The 15,000-nt window shown below is 43.3% G+C and overlaps 1 protein-coding gene across 1 annotated transcript in view; it reads right to left on the minus strand.

Moving 5' to 3' along the window:
- Positions 1–15,000, minus strand: part of shank2a (SH3 and multiple ankyrin repeat domains 2a) — a gene marked incomplete at its 5' end in the record, with an annotated part of 85,787 nt that overhangs the window by 27,075 nt on the left and 43,712 nt on the right. The window contains one exon of the mRNA XM_079825284.1: positions 8,822–8,904. Within this exon, the coding sequence (XP_079681410.1) occupies positions 8,822–8,904 (83 nt within the window). The remainder of the gene's footprint in view (positions 1–8,821; positions 8,905–15,000) is intronic.

A 15,000-nucleotide genomic window follows, 5' to 3' on the forward strand; every position in this document is an offset into this window, starting at 1 on the left:
AGTGTTAGTGTGATGTGTTGATTTGAGAATGTGCTGTAGTGTTAGTGTGATGTGTTGATTTGAGAATGTGCTGTAGTGTTAGTGTGATGTGTTGATTTGAGAATGTGCTGTAGTGTTAGTGTGATGTGTTGATTTGAGAATGCGCTGTAGTGTTAGTGTGATGTGTTGATTTGAGAATGCGCTGTAGTGTTAGTGTGATGTGTTGATTTGAGAATGCGCTGTAGTGTTAGTGTGATGTGTTGATTTGAGAATGCGCTGTAGTGTTCGTGTGATGTGTTGATTTGAGAATGCGCTGTAGTGTTAGTGTGATGTGTTGATTTGAGAATGCGCTGTAGTGTTAGTGTGATGTGTTGATTTGAGAATGCGCTGTAGTGTTAGTGTGATGTGTTGATTTGAGAATGCGCTGTAGTGTTCGTGTGATGTGTTGATTTGAAAATGCGCTGTAGTGTTAGTGTGATGTGTTGATTTGAGAATGCGCTGTAGTGTTAGTGTGATGTGTTGATTTGAGAATGCGCTGTAGTGTTCGTGTGATGTGTTGATTTGAGAATGCGCTGTAGTGTTAGTGTGATGTGTTGATTTGAGAATGCGCTGTAGTGTTAGTGTGATGTGTTGATTTGAGAATGCGCTGTAGTGTTAGTGTGATGTGTTGATTTGAGAATGCGCTGTAGTGTTAGTGTGATGTGTTGATTTGAGAATGCGCTGTAGTGTTAGTGTGATGTGTTGATTTGAGAATGCGCTGTAGTGTTAGTGTGATGTGTTGATTTGAGAATGCGCTGTAGTGTTAGTGTGATGTGTTGATTTGAGAATGCGCTGTACTGTTAGTGTGATGTGTTGATTTGAGAATGCGCTGTAGTGTTAGTGTGATGTGTTGATTTGAGAATGCGCTGTAGTGTTAGTGTGATGTGTTGATTTGAGAATGCGCTGTAGTGTTAGTGTGATGTGTTGATTTGAGAATGCGCTGTAGTGTTCGTGTGATGTGTTGATTTGAGAATGCGCTGTAGTGTTAGTGTGATGTGTTGATTTGAGAATGCGCTGTAGTGTTCGTGTGATGTGTTGATTTGAGAATGCGCTGTAGTGTTCGTGTGATGTGTTGATTTGAGAATGTGCTGTAGTGTTAGTGTGATGTGTTGATTTGAGAATGTGCTGTAGTGTTAGTGTGATGTGTTGATTTGAGAATGCGCTGTAGTGTTAGTGTGATGTGTTGATTTGAGAATGCGCTGTAGTGTTAGTGTGATGTGTTGATTTGAGAATGCGCTGTAGTGTTAGTGTGATGTGTTGATTTGAGAATGCGCTGTAGTGTTAGTGTGATGTGTTGATTTGAGAATGCGCTGTAGTGTTAGTGTGATGTGTTGATTTGAGAATGCGCTGTAGTGTTAGTGTGATGTGTTGATTTGAGAATGCGCTGTAGTGTTAGTGTGATGTGTTGATTTGAGAATGCGCTGTAGTGTTAGTGTGATGTGTTGATTTGAGAATGTGCTGTAGTGTTAGTGTGATGTGTTGATTTGAGAACGCGCTGTAGTGTTAGTGTGATGTGTTGATATGAGAATGTGCTGTAGTGTTAGTGTGATGTGTTGATTTGAGAATGCGCTGTAGTGTTAGTGTGATGTGTTGATTTGAGAATGCGCTGTAGTGTTAGTGTGATGTGTTGATTTGAGAATGCGCTGTAGTGTTAGTGTGATGTGTTGATTTGAGAATGCGCTGTAGTGTTAGTGTGATGTGTTGATTTGAGAATGCGCTGTAGTGTTAGTGTGATGTGTTGATTTGAGAACGCGCTGTAGTGTTAGTGTGATGTGTTGATTTGAGAATGCGCTGTAGTGTTCGTGTGATGTGTTGATTTGAGAATGCGCTGTAGTGTTCGTGTGATGTGTTGATTTGAGAATGCGCTGTAGTGTTCGTGTGATGTGTTGATTTGAGAATGCGCTGTAGTGTTCGTGTGATGTGTTGATTTGAGAATGCGCTGTAGTGTTAGTGTGATGTGTTGATTTGAGAATGCGCTGTAGTGTTCGTGTGATGTGTTAATTTGAGAATGCGCTGTAGTGTTAGTGTGATGTGTTGATTTGAGAATGCGCTGTAGTGTTAGTGTGATGTGTTGATTTGAGAATGCGCTGTAGTGTTAGTGTGATGTGTTGATTTGAGAATGCGCTGTAGTGTTAGTCTAATGTGTTGATTTGAGAATGTGCTGTAGTGTTAGTGTGATGTGTTGATTTGAGAATGCGCTGTAGTGTTAGTGTGATGTGTTGATTTGAGAATGCGCTGTAGTGTTAGTGTGATGTGTTGATTTGAGAATGTGCTGTAGTGTTAGTGTGATGTGTTGATTTGAGAATGTGCTGTAGTGTTAGTGTGATGTGTTGATTTGAGAATGCGCTGTAGTGTTAGTGTGATGTGTTGATTTGAGAATGCGCTGTAGTGTTAGTGTGATGTGTTGATTTGAGAATGTGCTGTAGTGTTAGTGTGATGTGTTGATTTGAGAATGTGCTGTAGTGTTAGTGTGATGTGTTGATTTGAGAATGTGCTGTAGTGTTAGTGTGATGTGTTGATTTGAGAATGCGCTGTACTGTTAGTGTGATGTGTTGATTTGAGAATGCGCTGTAGTGTTAGTGTGATGTGTTGATTTGAGAACGCGCTGTAGTGTTAGTGTGATGTGTTGATTTGAGAATGCGCTGTAGTGTTAGTGTGATGTGTTGATTTGAGAATGCGCTGTAGTGTTAGTGTGATGTGTTGATTTGAGAATGCGCTGTAGTGTTAGTGTGATGTGTTGATTTGAGAATGCGCTGTAGTGTTAGTGTGATGTGTTGATTTGAGAATGCGCTGTAGTGTTAGTGTGATGTGTTGATTTGAGAATGTGCTGTAGTGTTAGTGTGATGTGTTGATTTGAGAATGCGCTGTAGTGTTAGTGTGATGTGTTGATTTGAGAATGTGCTGTAGTGTTAGTGTGATGTGTTGATTTGAGAATGCGCTGTAGTGTTCGTGTGATGTGTTGATTTGAGAATGCGCTGTAGTGTTAGTGTGATGTGTTGATTTGAGAATGCGCTGTAGTGTTAGTGTGATGTGTTGATTTGAGAATGCGCTGTAGTGTTAGTGTGATGTGTTGATTTGAGAATGCGCTGTAGTGTTAGTGTGATGTGTTGATTTGAGAATGCGCTGTAGTGTTAGTGTGATGTGTTGATTTGAGAATGCGCTGTAGTGTTAGTGTGATGTGTTGATTTGAGAATGCGCTGTAGTGTTAGTGTGATGTGTTGATTTGAGAATGCGCTGTAGTGTTAGTGTGATGTGTTGATTTGAGAATGCGCTGTAGTGTTAGTGTGATGTGTTGATTTGAGAATGCGCTGTAGTGTTAGTGTGATGTGTTGATTTGAGAATGCGCTGTAGTGTTAGTGTGATGTGTTGATTTGAGAATGCGCTGTAGTGTTAGTGTGATGTGTTGATTTGAGAATGCGCTGTAGTGTTAGTGTGATGTGTTGATTTGAGAATGCGCTGTAGTGTTAGTGTGATGTGTTGATTTGAGAATGTGCTGTAGTGTTAGTGTGATGTGTTGATTTGAGAATGTGCTGTAGTGTTCGTGTGATGTGTTGATTTGAGAATGCGCTGTACTGTTAGTGTGATGTGTTGATTTGAGAATGCGCTGTAGTGTTAGTGTGATGTGTTGATTTGAGAATGTGCTGTAGTGTTAGTGTGATGTGTTGATTTGAGAATGCGCTGTAGTGTTCGTGTGATGTGTTGATTTGAGAATGCGCTGTAGTGTTAGTGTGATGTGTTGATTTGAGAATGCGCTGTAGTGTTAGTGTGATGTGTTGATTTGAGAATGCGCTGTACTGTTAGTGTGATGTGTTGATTTGAGAATGCGCTGTAGTGTTAGTGTGATGTGTTGATTTGAGAATGCGCTGTAGTGTTAGTGTGATGTGTTGATTTGAGAATGCGCTGTAGTGTTAGTGTGATGTGTTGATTTGAGAATGCGCTGTAGTGTTAGTGTGATGTGTTGATATGAGAATGCGCTGTAGTGTTAGCGTGATGTGTTGATTTGAGAATGCGCTGTAGTGTTAGTGTGATGTGTTGATTTGAGAATGCGCTGTAGTGTTAGTGTGATGTGTTGATTTGAGAATGCGCTGTAGTGTTAGTGTGATGTGTTGATTTGAGAATGCGCTGTAGTGTTAGTGTGATGTGTTGATTTGAGAATGCGCTGTAGTGTTAGTGTGATGTGTTGATTTGAGAATGCGCTGTAGTGTTAGTGTGATGTGTTGATTTGAGAATGCGCTGTAGTGTTAGTGTGATGTGTTGATTTGAGAATGCGCTGTAGTGTTAGTGTGATGTGTTGATTTGAGAATGCGCTGTAGTGTTAGTGTGATGTGTTGATTTGAGAATGCGCTGTAGTGTTAGTGTGATGTGTTGATTTGAGAATGCGCTGTAGTGTTAGTGTGATGTGTTGATTTGAGAATGTGCTGTAGTGTTAGTGTGATGTGTTGATTTGAGAATGCGCTGTAGTGTTAGTGTGATGTGTTGATTTGAGAATGCGTTGTAGTGTTAGTGTGATGTGTTGATTTGAGAATGCGCTGTAGTGTTAGTGTGATGTGTTGATTTGAGAATGTTCTGTAGTGTTAGTGTGATGTGTTGATTTGAGAATGCGCTGTAGTGTTAGTGTGATGTGTTGATTTGAGAATGCGCTGTAGTGTTAGTGTGATGTGTTGATTTGAGAATGCGCTGTAGTGTTAGTGTGATGTGTTGATTTGAGAATGCGCTGTAGTGTTAGTGTGATGTGTTGATTTGAGAATGCGCTGTAGTGTTAGTGTGATGTGTTGATTTGAGAATGCGCTGTAGTGTTAGTGTGATGTGTTGATTTGAGAATGCGCTGTAGTGTTAGTGTGATGTGTTGATTTGAGAATGCGCTGTAGTGTTAGTGTGATGTGTTGATTTGAGAATGCGCTGTAGTGTTAGTGTGATGTGTTGATTTGAGAATGCGCTGTAGTGTTAGTGTGATGTGTTGATTTGAGAATGCGCTGTAGTGTTAGTGTGATGTGTTGATTTGAGAATGTGCTGTAGTGTTAGTGTGATGTGTTGATTTGAGAATGCGCTGTAGTGTTAGTGTGATGTGTTGATTTGAGAATGCGCTGTAGTGTTAGTGTGATGTGTTGATTTGAGAATGTGCTGTAGTGTTAGTGTGATGTGTTGATTTGAGAATGCGCTGTAGTGTTAGTGTGATGTGTTGATTTGAGAATGCGCTGTAGTGTTAGTGTGATGTGTTGATTTGAGAATGCGCTGTAGTGTTAGTGTGATGTGTTGATTTGAGAATGCGCTGTAGTGTTAGTGTGATGTGTTGATTTGAGAATGCGCTGTAGTGTTCGTGTGATGTGTTGATTTGAGAATGCGCTGTAGTGTTCGTGTGATGTGTTGATTTGAGAATGTGCTGTAGTGTTAGTGTGATGTGTTGATTTGAGAATGTGCTGTAGTGTTAGTGTGATGTGTTGATTTGAGAATGCGCTGTAGTGTTAGTGTGATGTGTTGATTTGAGAATGCGCTGTAGTGTTAGTGTGATGTGTTGATTTGAGAATGCGCTGTAGTGTTAGTGTGATGTGTTGATTTGAGAATGCGCTGTAGTGTTAGTGTGATGTGTTGATTTGAGAATGCGCTGTAGTGTTAGTGTGATGTGTTGATTTGAGAATGCGCTGTAGTGTTCGTGTGATGTGTTGATTTGAGAATGCGCTGTAGTGTTCGTGTGATGTGTTGATTTGAGAATGTGCTGTAGTGTTAGTGTGATGTGTTGATTTGAGAATGTGCTGTAGTGTTAGTGTGATGTGTTGATTTGAGAATGCGCTGTAGTGTTAGTGTGATGTGTTGATTTGAGAATGCGCTGTAGTGTTAGTGTGATGTGTTGATTTGAGAATGCGCTGTAGTGTTAGTGTGATGTGTTGATTTGAGAATGCGCTGTAGTGTTAGTGTGATGTGTTGATTTGAGAATGCGCTGTAGTGTTAGTGTGATGTGTTGATTTGAGAATGCGCTGTAGTGTTAGTGTGATGTGTTGATTTGAGAATGTTCTGTAGTGTTAGTGTGATGTGTTGATTTGAGAATGCGCTGTAGTGTTAGTGTGATGTGTTGATTTGAGAATGTGCTGTAGTGTTAGTGTGATGTGTTGATTTGAGAATGCGCTGTAGTGTTAGTGTGATGTGTTGATTTGAGAATGTGCTGTAGTGTTAGTGTGATGTGTTGATTTGAGAATGCGCTGTAGTGTTAGTGTGATGTGTTGATTTGAGAATGCGCTGTAGTGTTAGTGTGATGTGTTGATTTGAGAATGCGCTGTAGTGTTAGTGTGATGTGTTGATTTGAGAATGCGCTGTAGTGTTCGTGTGATGTGTTGATTTGAGAATGCGCTGTAGTGTTAGTGTGATGTGTTGATTTGAGAATGTGCTGTAGTGTTAGTGTGATGTGTTGATTTGAGAATGCGCTGTAGTGTTAGTGTGATGTGTTGATTTGAGAATGCGCTGTAGTGTTAGTGTGATGTGTTGATTTGAGAATGCGCTGTAGTGTTAGTGTGATGTGTTGATTTGAGAATGCGCTGTAGTGTTAGTGTGATGTGTTGATTTGAGAATGCGCTGTAGTGTTAGTGTGATGTGTTGATTTGAGAATGCGCTGTAGTGTTAGTGTGATGTGTTGATTTGAGAATGCGCTGTAGTGTTCGTGTGTTGTGTTGATTTGAGAATGCGCTGTAGTGTTAGTGTGATGTGTTGATTTGAGAATGCGCTGTAGTGTTAGTGTGATGTGTTGATTTGAGAATGCGCTGTAGTGTTAGTGTGATGTGTTGATTTGAGAATGTGCTGTAGTGTTCGTGTGTTGTGTTGATTTGAGAATGTTCTGTAGTGTTCGTGTGTTGTGTTGATTTGAGAATGCGCTGTAGTGTTAGTGTGATGTGTTGATTTGAGAATGCGCTGTAGTGTTAGTGTGATGTGTTGATTTGAGAATGTTCTGTAGTGTTCGTGTGTTGTGTTGATTTGAGAATGCGCTGTAGTGTTAGTGTGATGTGTTGATTTGAGAATGCGCTGTAGTGTTAGTGTGATGTGTTGATTTGAGAATGCGCTGTAGTGTTAGTGTGATGTGTTGTCTGACGGGCTTGTCTTGGATGGAGTGAACAGCAGAGCTTCCCGTTTCTCCCTTAAGTGATAAGTTGTGTAGCCGACATTTTGGAAGTTTTTATTTAGAAAATAAAAAGGTTCTTTCTACACAGTAGAATGGAATACAATTTTTGTTTTTTTATTTTTGCCAAAATAAAAGCTCTGGGTAACACTTTATAATAACTACACACTATGAAGCATTAGTTAAGCATTAGTAAATAGTTAATTCATCATTTATAAAGCATTAATAGACAGTTTATAAATACAGCTCTATTCTTGATTTATAAGCATATCTATTATTTGTTTAATAATTGTATTTTCATACTTTATAAATGATCAATTTATCATTTCTAAATGAAGTATTACATTATTTATAAAGCAGTTATGTAGGAGTTGTCAGTGGTTCATCAGATCATTTAGAAAGTGTAAGTAAAGGATTAATAAACTATTTAAATATACATCTTATTATTTAGACAAATAATAATAGTTACTCAGTGTGTTAATAAATACTCTATTAACATGTATTCCTACTGTAATGAGCTCACACAAATAGTTCACTGACAACTAGTAAATGTTTTATAACTACCTGAATTAATCATGAATTACAGTAGGAATAAATGTTAATAAAGTATTTATTAACACACTGAGTAACTATTACATGTCTAAATAATAAGATGTATAAATATATATTTAAATAGTTTATTAATCCTTTACTTATACTTTCTAAATGATTTGATGAACCACTGACAACTCCTACATAACTGCTTTATAAATAATGTAATACTTAATTTAGAAATTATAAATTGATAATTTATAAAGTATGAACATACAATTATTAAACACATCATAGATATGCTTATAAATCAAGAATAAAGCTGTATTTATAAACTGTCTATTAATGCTTTATAAATGATGAATTAACTAATGCTTCATAGCGTGTAGTTATTATAAAGTGTTACCAAGCTCTGTTTAATGTTTGTTTTTAAAATAAGTCTCTTCTTCTCACCAAGGCTGCATTTATTTGATTAAAAATACAGTAAAAACAGAAATATTGTGAAATAATATTATAATGTAGATCAGCTGTTCTCTATGATGTGAATATACAGTAAAGTGTCATTTATTCCTGTGATCAAAGCTGAATTTATCATCATTCCTCCAGTCTTCAGTCACATGACCCTTCACTGATCATTCTCATATGAGGATCTGATGCTCAACACACACAGTTATGATTATTATCAGTGTTGAACAATAGTTTTTTTTTAAAGGTTTCTATTTCAGAGAAATGCTGTTCGTTTGAACCTTCTATTCATCAAAGAATCCTGAGGGAAAGTGAGCAGATTCAGCACAAGAGTCTACTTAAAAAAGCACATATCCCAGTGTGAACTGTAGTACTGAGACTTTAAATATTTGACCTGAATATTTGAATATTAACCCCTGACCACACCTGTGGGTTTGCTACTGTTACAATTAAAAACCGTATAAGGGTAAAAACATGACATGATGAAAGCAGCACAGCTACAACTGATACTGTGTGTGCGCATGTGATCCTGAATGTGTGCGAATCAAGAATGGACAATAGTCAGTCGTATTGGTGGCACAGAGGGACCCAAATAAAACTCTGCTCAGGGCCCCATAAGGGCTTGGGCCGGCCCTGATGAAGATGATGAAAATTATGATGATGATGAAGGTGATGATGATGAAGATGATGAAGATGAGGTCTCACCTTTAGCTCCTCGAAGCACAAACCCGAAGCCCTCGTTGTCCTGCTTCTGTAACACCACAGTCTTCTGCTCGGTCACACACTCACTGTGGAGGAAATGACACGCGTTATTCAAGCCCTTCATCTTCATCATCATCATCATCATCATCCTCCTCATCCTCACCGCCGCGCTCATCATCAGGACTGATCATCGGTAACTCATCACATCATGTGCTCATCAGTTCCACTCACTCTCCCAACCCTAACATTAGTTATAATATCTGTAGCGTTCCCAGAGAGTTCCCATCGACTCTCTACATCATAAGCAATTTTATTTATTGTTTAATTAATAAAAGTAACCCGACAGATGTAATGAGATTAGGTCTACATGAGGTGCTAGATCTCACAGGGACCCAGACTTTACATTTCTCACAATGACTTCAACACAATCTGTGGTTTTAAAACATGAAATATATTCATAGATATGAATTAATAAATCATTATTTTACTAAGAAGTTGTTACAGTACACAGGAGGCAGACACAGACGTGACAGGTAATGGTAGTTTATTAGACCTCAGTAGAGCAGATGTTGAGACACAGGTGAGTTAACTGGTAGTTGGTGGACTAAGAGGTGATACGAGAGAGAGAGTTACTGTCCTTTGTTTTGTAGATCGTTGAACGTTGGAGTATGGAGATCGCTGGAGAACTGAGGAACAAACTGGAACACACCCACGCAGCAGACGAGGAACACAGACGGAAGGAGACACGCTGGAGACAGGTAAGTATGTGTAGAGAAGTCCTTGAGGTAAGCATAGCCTTGCGTATATGCGAACGAGACCGGACATGGAGTGCTGTGTGAGTGTGTGACTTATAGTGCTGGTGATGAGTGTGGTGATGAGGTGCAGGTGATGGTGATCAGTACTCTGGGGATGGAGTGCGTTGTGATTGGTGGAGGGTGGAACCTGACGTGTCTGTGACAGTACCCCCCCCTCCACGGCCCGCTCCAGAGGGCCGAGAACCCCGACGCCGTGGTGGACGTCCTCTACCCCGCGGTGCTGGTTTCTCAGGGTGACTGTCGTGCAAGGTCTGGAGTAAACTGGGATCTAAGATGTCGTTCCTTGGGACCCAGGAGCGTTCCTCGGGGCCATATCCTTCCCAATCCACTAAGTATTCCAGCTGCCCACCACGACGTCGGGAGTTCAAGATCTCATTAACCTTGTAGGCCGTACCGTCCTCCAGGATGAGTGGAAGGGGGGGTTTGGCGGGAACTACGTCAGGTCCTGTGGGAGAAACAGAGGGATGGTGAGTTTTCAGTAGTGACACATGGAAAGTGGGGTGTATACGATACCCTTGTGGAAGACGGAGTTGATAGGTGACTGGATTGACCTGCTTGACGATGGAGAATGGGCCAATGAACCTGGGACTCAGATTTTTGCAAGGCAGACGCATTCTGATGTCTCTGGTTGATAGCCAAACCATCTGACCAGGCTGGAAGACCGGAGTGTCAGACCGTCGGAGATCGGCTACCATCCTGCATCTGCGCAGGGCTCGCTGCAATTGATGGTGTGCTGAGTCCAGACCCTCTAGCTCTCTCGGAACCAGTAGTCCACTGCTGGAACGTTGGAGGGTTCCCCATCCCAGGGGAATAGTGGAGGTTGGAAGCCGAGTACGCACTGGAACGGGGTGAGTCAACCCAGGAAATGGTTCCAAGAGTCCTGGTGGTCATGACAGAAGGTACGTAGGAAGCGGCCAATTTCCTGTACCTTCCTTTCCGTCTGCCCGTTTTGATTGTGGACGATATCCCGACGTCAGGCTAACGGCCACACCTAGGAGGGAGAAGAACGATTTCCATACTCTGGATATGAACTGGGGACCTCGGTCTGAAACAATGTCTTCTGGAACTCCGAAGTATCTGAAAACTTGGTTGAAGAGTGTTTCGGCTGTTTCCATGGCAGTAGGCAGTCCTGGAAGTGGGATCAGACGACATGATTTGGAGAAGCAATCTACTACCACTAGGATGGTGGTATTACCGTCTGAGACCGGAAGGTCAGTGATGAAGTCCACTCCTAGGTGTGACCATGGGCGTTCTGGAACGGGCAGAGGAAGGAGTTTCCCAGCTGGTAGATGACGAGGAGATTTGGAAATGGCACACTCCCTATAGCCCTGCACGTACCTTCTGACATCCTTAGCCATCCCTGGCCACCAGAAGCGTTCTTTCAGCAACGAGAGGGTTTCATTGACCCCAGGGTGACCAGTACCAAGTGACGTGTGAGCCGAGTGAATGGTGGGAGTGCGTCGTGTCCGTGGGATGTACAACAAGCCTGGTGGACAGCCCGGCGGAGGGTTCGTGGAGGCATTGGAGGAGGGGATAGTTTCTTCAGACCAGGTAATAGGACTTACGATGAGGGAACTTGGAATAATGGGTTCTGGTTCTTCGGTTTGTTCATCTGGAGAATGAAGATGGGAAAGGGCATCAGCCTTGATACTCTTGGTACCTGGGTGGTAGGAGATGGTGTAGTTGAAGCGGGAGAAGAACATGGCCCAACGGCTTGTCTGGGGTTTAGTCTCTTGGCTGATCGAAGATATTCTAGGTTCTTGAGATCCGTTAGCACCAGGAACGCATGTTTGGCTCCCTCCAACCAATGCCTCCACTCTTCCAAGGCAAGCTTAACTGCAAGGAGTTCCCTGTCACCGATGGAGTAGTTGACTTCCGCCGGGCTGAGCTTGCGGGAGAAGAAGGCGCATGGATGGAGTCTACTAGGCGTCCCCTGCTGCTGGGACAACACCGCTCCCACTCCAGTTGTGGAGGCATCTACTTCCACGATGAAGGGTCTTTCTGGGTCTGGATGGACTAGTAAGGGAGCGGTGGTGAAGGCTTTCTTGAGCTGTTCGAAGGCGTTGGTGGCTGCCGGGCTCCAGGACAGAGACTTGGGCTTATTGCGTAACATACTGGTGAGTGGATGAGTGATTGAACTGTAACCCTTGATGAAACGTCTGTAGAAGTTGGAGAAACCGAGGAAGCGTTGGAGTTCTTTGATGGAAGTGGGTTCTGGCCAGTTGGTGATGGATTCCACCTTCCTCTCGTCCATCCGGATGCCACTGTGGTCGATGTGATAACCCAGGAAGGAAACAGATGCTTGGTGGAAAGAACATTTTTCTGCCTTGAGGAACAGATGGAACTGACGTAGACGGTTGAGGACCTCCGCAACGTGTTGGCGATGTTCGGCCTGGCTCCGGGAGTATATGAGTATGTCGTCGATGTAGACTAGGACGAATCGATGGAGAAACTCCCGGAGCACCTCATGGATGAAATCCTGGAATACGGAGGGGGCGTTTACCAATCCATACGGCATGACGAGGTATTCATAGTGTCCAGTAGGGGTAATGAAGGCAGTCTTCCACTCGTCCCCCTCACGTATCCGGATAAGGTTGTATGCGCTGCGGAGGTCCAGCTTGGTGAACACAGTGGCACCACGGAGATGTTCCAGGGCCGCTGGGACAAGAGGAAGGGGATATCGAAACTTGACAGTGATCTTGTTGAGTGAACGATAATCGATGCATGGCCGCAAGCCTCCGTCCTTCTTTGCCACAAAGAAAAAGCTGGAAGCAGCAGGGGAAGTAGACGGCCTGATGTAACCTTGGGCGAGGGCTTCCTTGATGTAATCCTCCATGGCCTTCTCCTCCGGGATGGATAATGGGTATATCTTACCCTTTGGTACTGGTTCACCCGGAAGCAGGTTGATGGTACAGTCCCATGGCCGGTGTGGAGGCTTCTTGGAAGCCCGTTGCGGGCAGAAGACATCTCTGAAGGGGGCGTAACACTTGGGGACGTCAACAGAGCGTTGTTCAACTGGACTTTCGATGGATGTGGCACAGAGAGTCAAATCAGGCGGAGACGATGACGGAAGAGGAAGTTCGGTGAGACATCGAGAGAAGCAAGTGTCGCCCCACTTCAGGATTTCGCCCGTCTTCCAGGAGATGGTAGGGTTGTGCTGCTCCAACCAGGGGCGCCCCAGAACCATGTCAGCAGTCGAATCCTCCAGAACCAGCATGTGAGCCTCTTCACGGTGTAATAGACCCACTTGTAGAGTAACTGGTCCAGCCACGGTGCGGACGTACTTGCGACTGAGGGGAAATCTTGAGGTGTAACTGGCGGCAGATGGCACCGGAGAGGAAGTTGCCGGCTGACCCCGAGTCGAGGAGCGCGACCACTGAAAGGGAGACATTAGCGGCAGCAAGGATGACGACAGTGGTGAGTGGTTTTTTGATGATCAGCAGGAATAATAGCACTCACCATGGGTCGCGGGGGTCGTGTGGGGCATGCAGCAATGACATGCCCAGGTTCACTACAATAGAGACAGAGACGAAGGGTCAGCCGACGGCGGCGTTCTTCAGAAGTTAGGCGGGAATTTTCTATTTCCATGGATTCGTGGGCTGGTTCTGGAGTGCTGACGGGTTCGGATCGGCGGAAGGGCACGTTGATGGGAAACTGGTCCTGGTGCTCTTGAATGCACGCTTGCATGCGAGTGGCGCAGCGAATGGAGTGCTGGATTAACTTCTCAAGGCCGATGGAGTCCTCGCATGCAGCGAGATGCAGCCGTACCTGAGGTTCTAATCCTTGCCGATACGTTGTGATCAAAGCCTGTTCATTCCATCCGCTGACTGCTGCAAGCGTTCTGAATTGCAAAGCATAATCGAAAATAGACATGGATCCTTGTTTTAAATTATAAAGTTTCTCACCAGCTGAAGAATCTGTGATCGGTTTCCCAAACACTTCCCGGAAGTGGGAAATAAACGCTGAGTAGGATTGCGTTACCGCGACCTGTTGTGACCAGATGGAATCGGCCCACATTAATGCTTTGCCGCTGAGCTGAGAGATGATGAAGGCAATCTTGGGAGTGACGCTCGGGTACAGGTGCGGCTGCATCTCCAGGACCAGTGTGCATTGCAGTAGGAATCCGCTGCAATTCTCCGCCGATCCTGAGTAGGGCGCCGGTTTGGCCATGGGACTGGCATACGGAGGTAGTGAAGGAGGGTTGTTGACAGAGTTGCTGGTGTTCGCTGGTGCAGGTGAAGGAACAGTAACTGGAGTGGGTGGTGGAGGAAATGTGCGCCGAAGCGCATCTACCAGTTCTTGGAACGGGTCCGGCTGGCTCATACTGGGTCTTCTGTTGTGGTCCGGTCTTCTGTTACAGTACACAGGAGGCAGACACAGACGTGACAGGTAATGGTAGTTTATTAGACCTCAGTAGAGCAGATGTTGAGACACAGGTGAGTTAACTGGTAGTTGGTAGACTAAGAGGTGATACGAGAGAGAGAGTTACTGTCCTTTGTTTTGTAGATCGCTGAACGTTGGAGTATGGAGATCGCTGGAGAACTGAGGAACAAACTGGAACACACCCACACAGCAGACGAGGAACACAGACGGAAGGAGACACGCTGGAGACAGGTAAGTATGTGTAGAGAAGTCCTTGAGGTAAGCATAGCCTTGCGTATATGCGAACGAGACCGGACATGGAGTGCTGTGTGAGTGTGTGACTTATAGTGCTGGTGATGAGTGTGGTGATGAGGTGCAGGTGATGGTGATCAGTACTCTGGGGATGGAGTGCGCTGTGATTGGTGGAGGTTGGAACCTGACGTGTCTGTGACAGAAGTATCGTATTAGTGCATGTTTCACCACTGAATTGTATGGTTTAGCGGGACATGCTTCCTTTGGTCTCGATTAGCATATCTCCAAAAAGTGTCAAAACTATCCGAAATCATATTTACTCTCACATCTATATTCATTTTAAGTAATTATTCAATAAAGAGATCGATAAACAAATGTTGACCGTTAACTTTTAAATTACGTTTGCGTGTGGCTTTCTGTGGAAGACATGAGAGCGAGGCTGAGGTCAGAGGTCAGAGGTCAGAGGCGCGAAACTCAACAATCACACAAATTTAAGATTTTTGTGATTTACACTCTACACTTAACCCTGCCTTCATATTCTAGCTATAAAGCTGGATTAATCTGGTTATTATAACGCGTTTTGATGGATCAGATTTATACACGTTATTAATCTTAAATATCTCATGCAGAACGTTCCCAAATGGTTATTATTTGTCAAGTCAAGTCAAGTCAAGTCAAGTCAAGTCAACTTTATTTATATAGGGCTTTTAACAATGTAGATTGTTTCAAAGCAGCTTTACAGTGTTAAACAGG

This window comes from Gobio gobio (genome assembly GCF_949357685.1).
Source record: "Gobio gobio genome assembly, chromosome: 9".
NCBI classification, from domain to species: Eukaryota; Metazoa; Chordata; class Actinopteri; order Cypriniformes; family Gobionidae; genus Gobio; species Gobio gobio.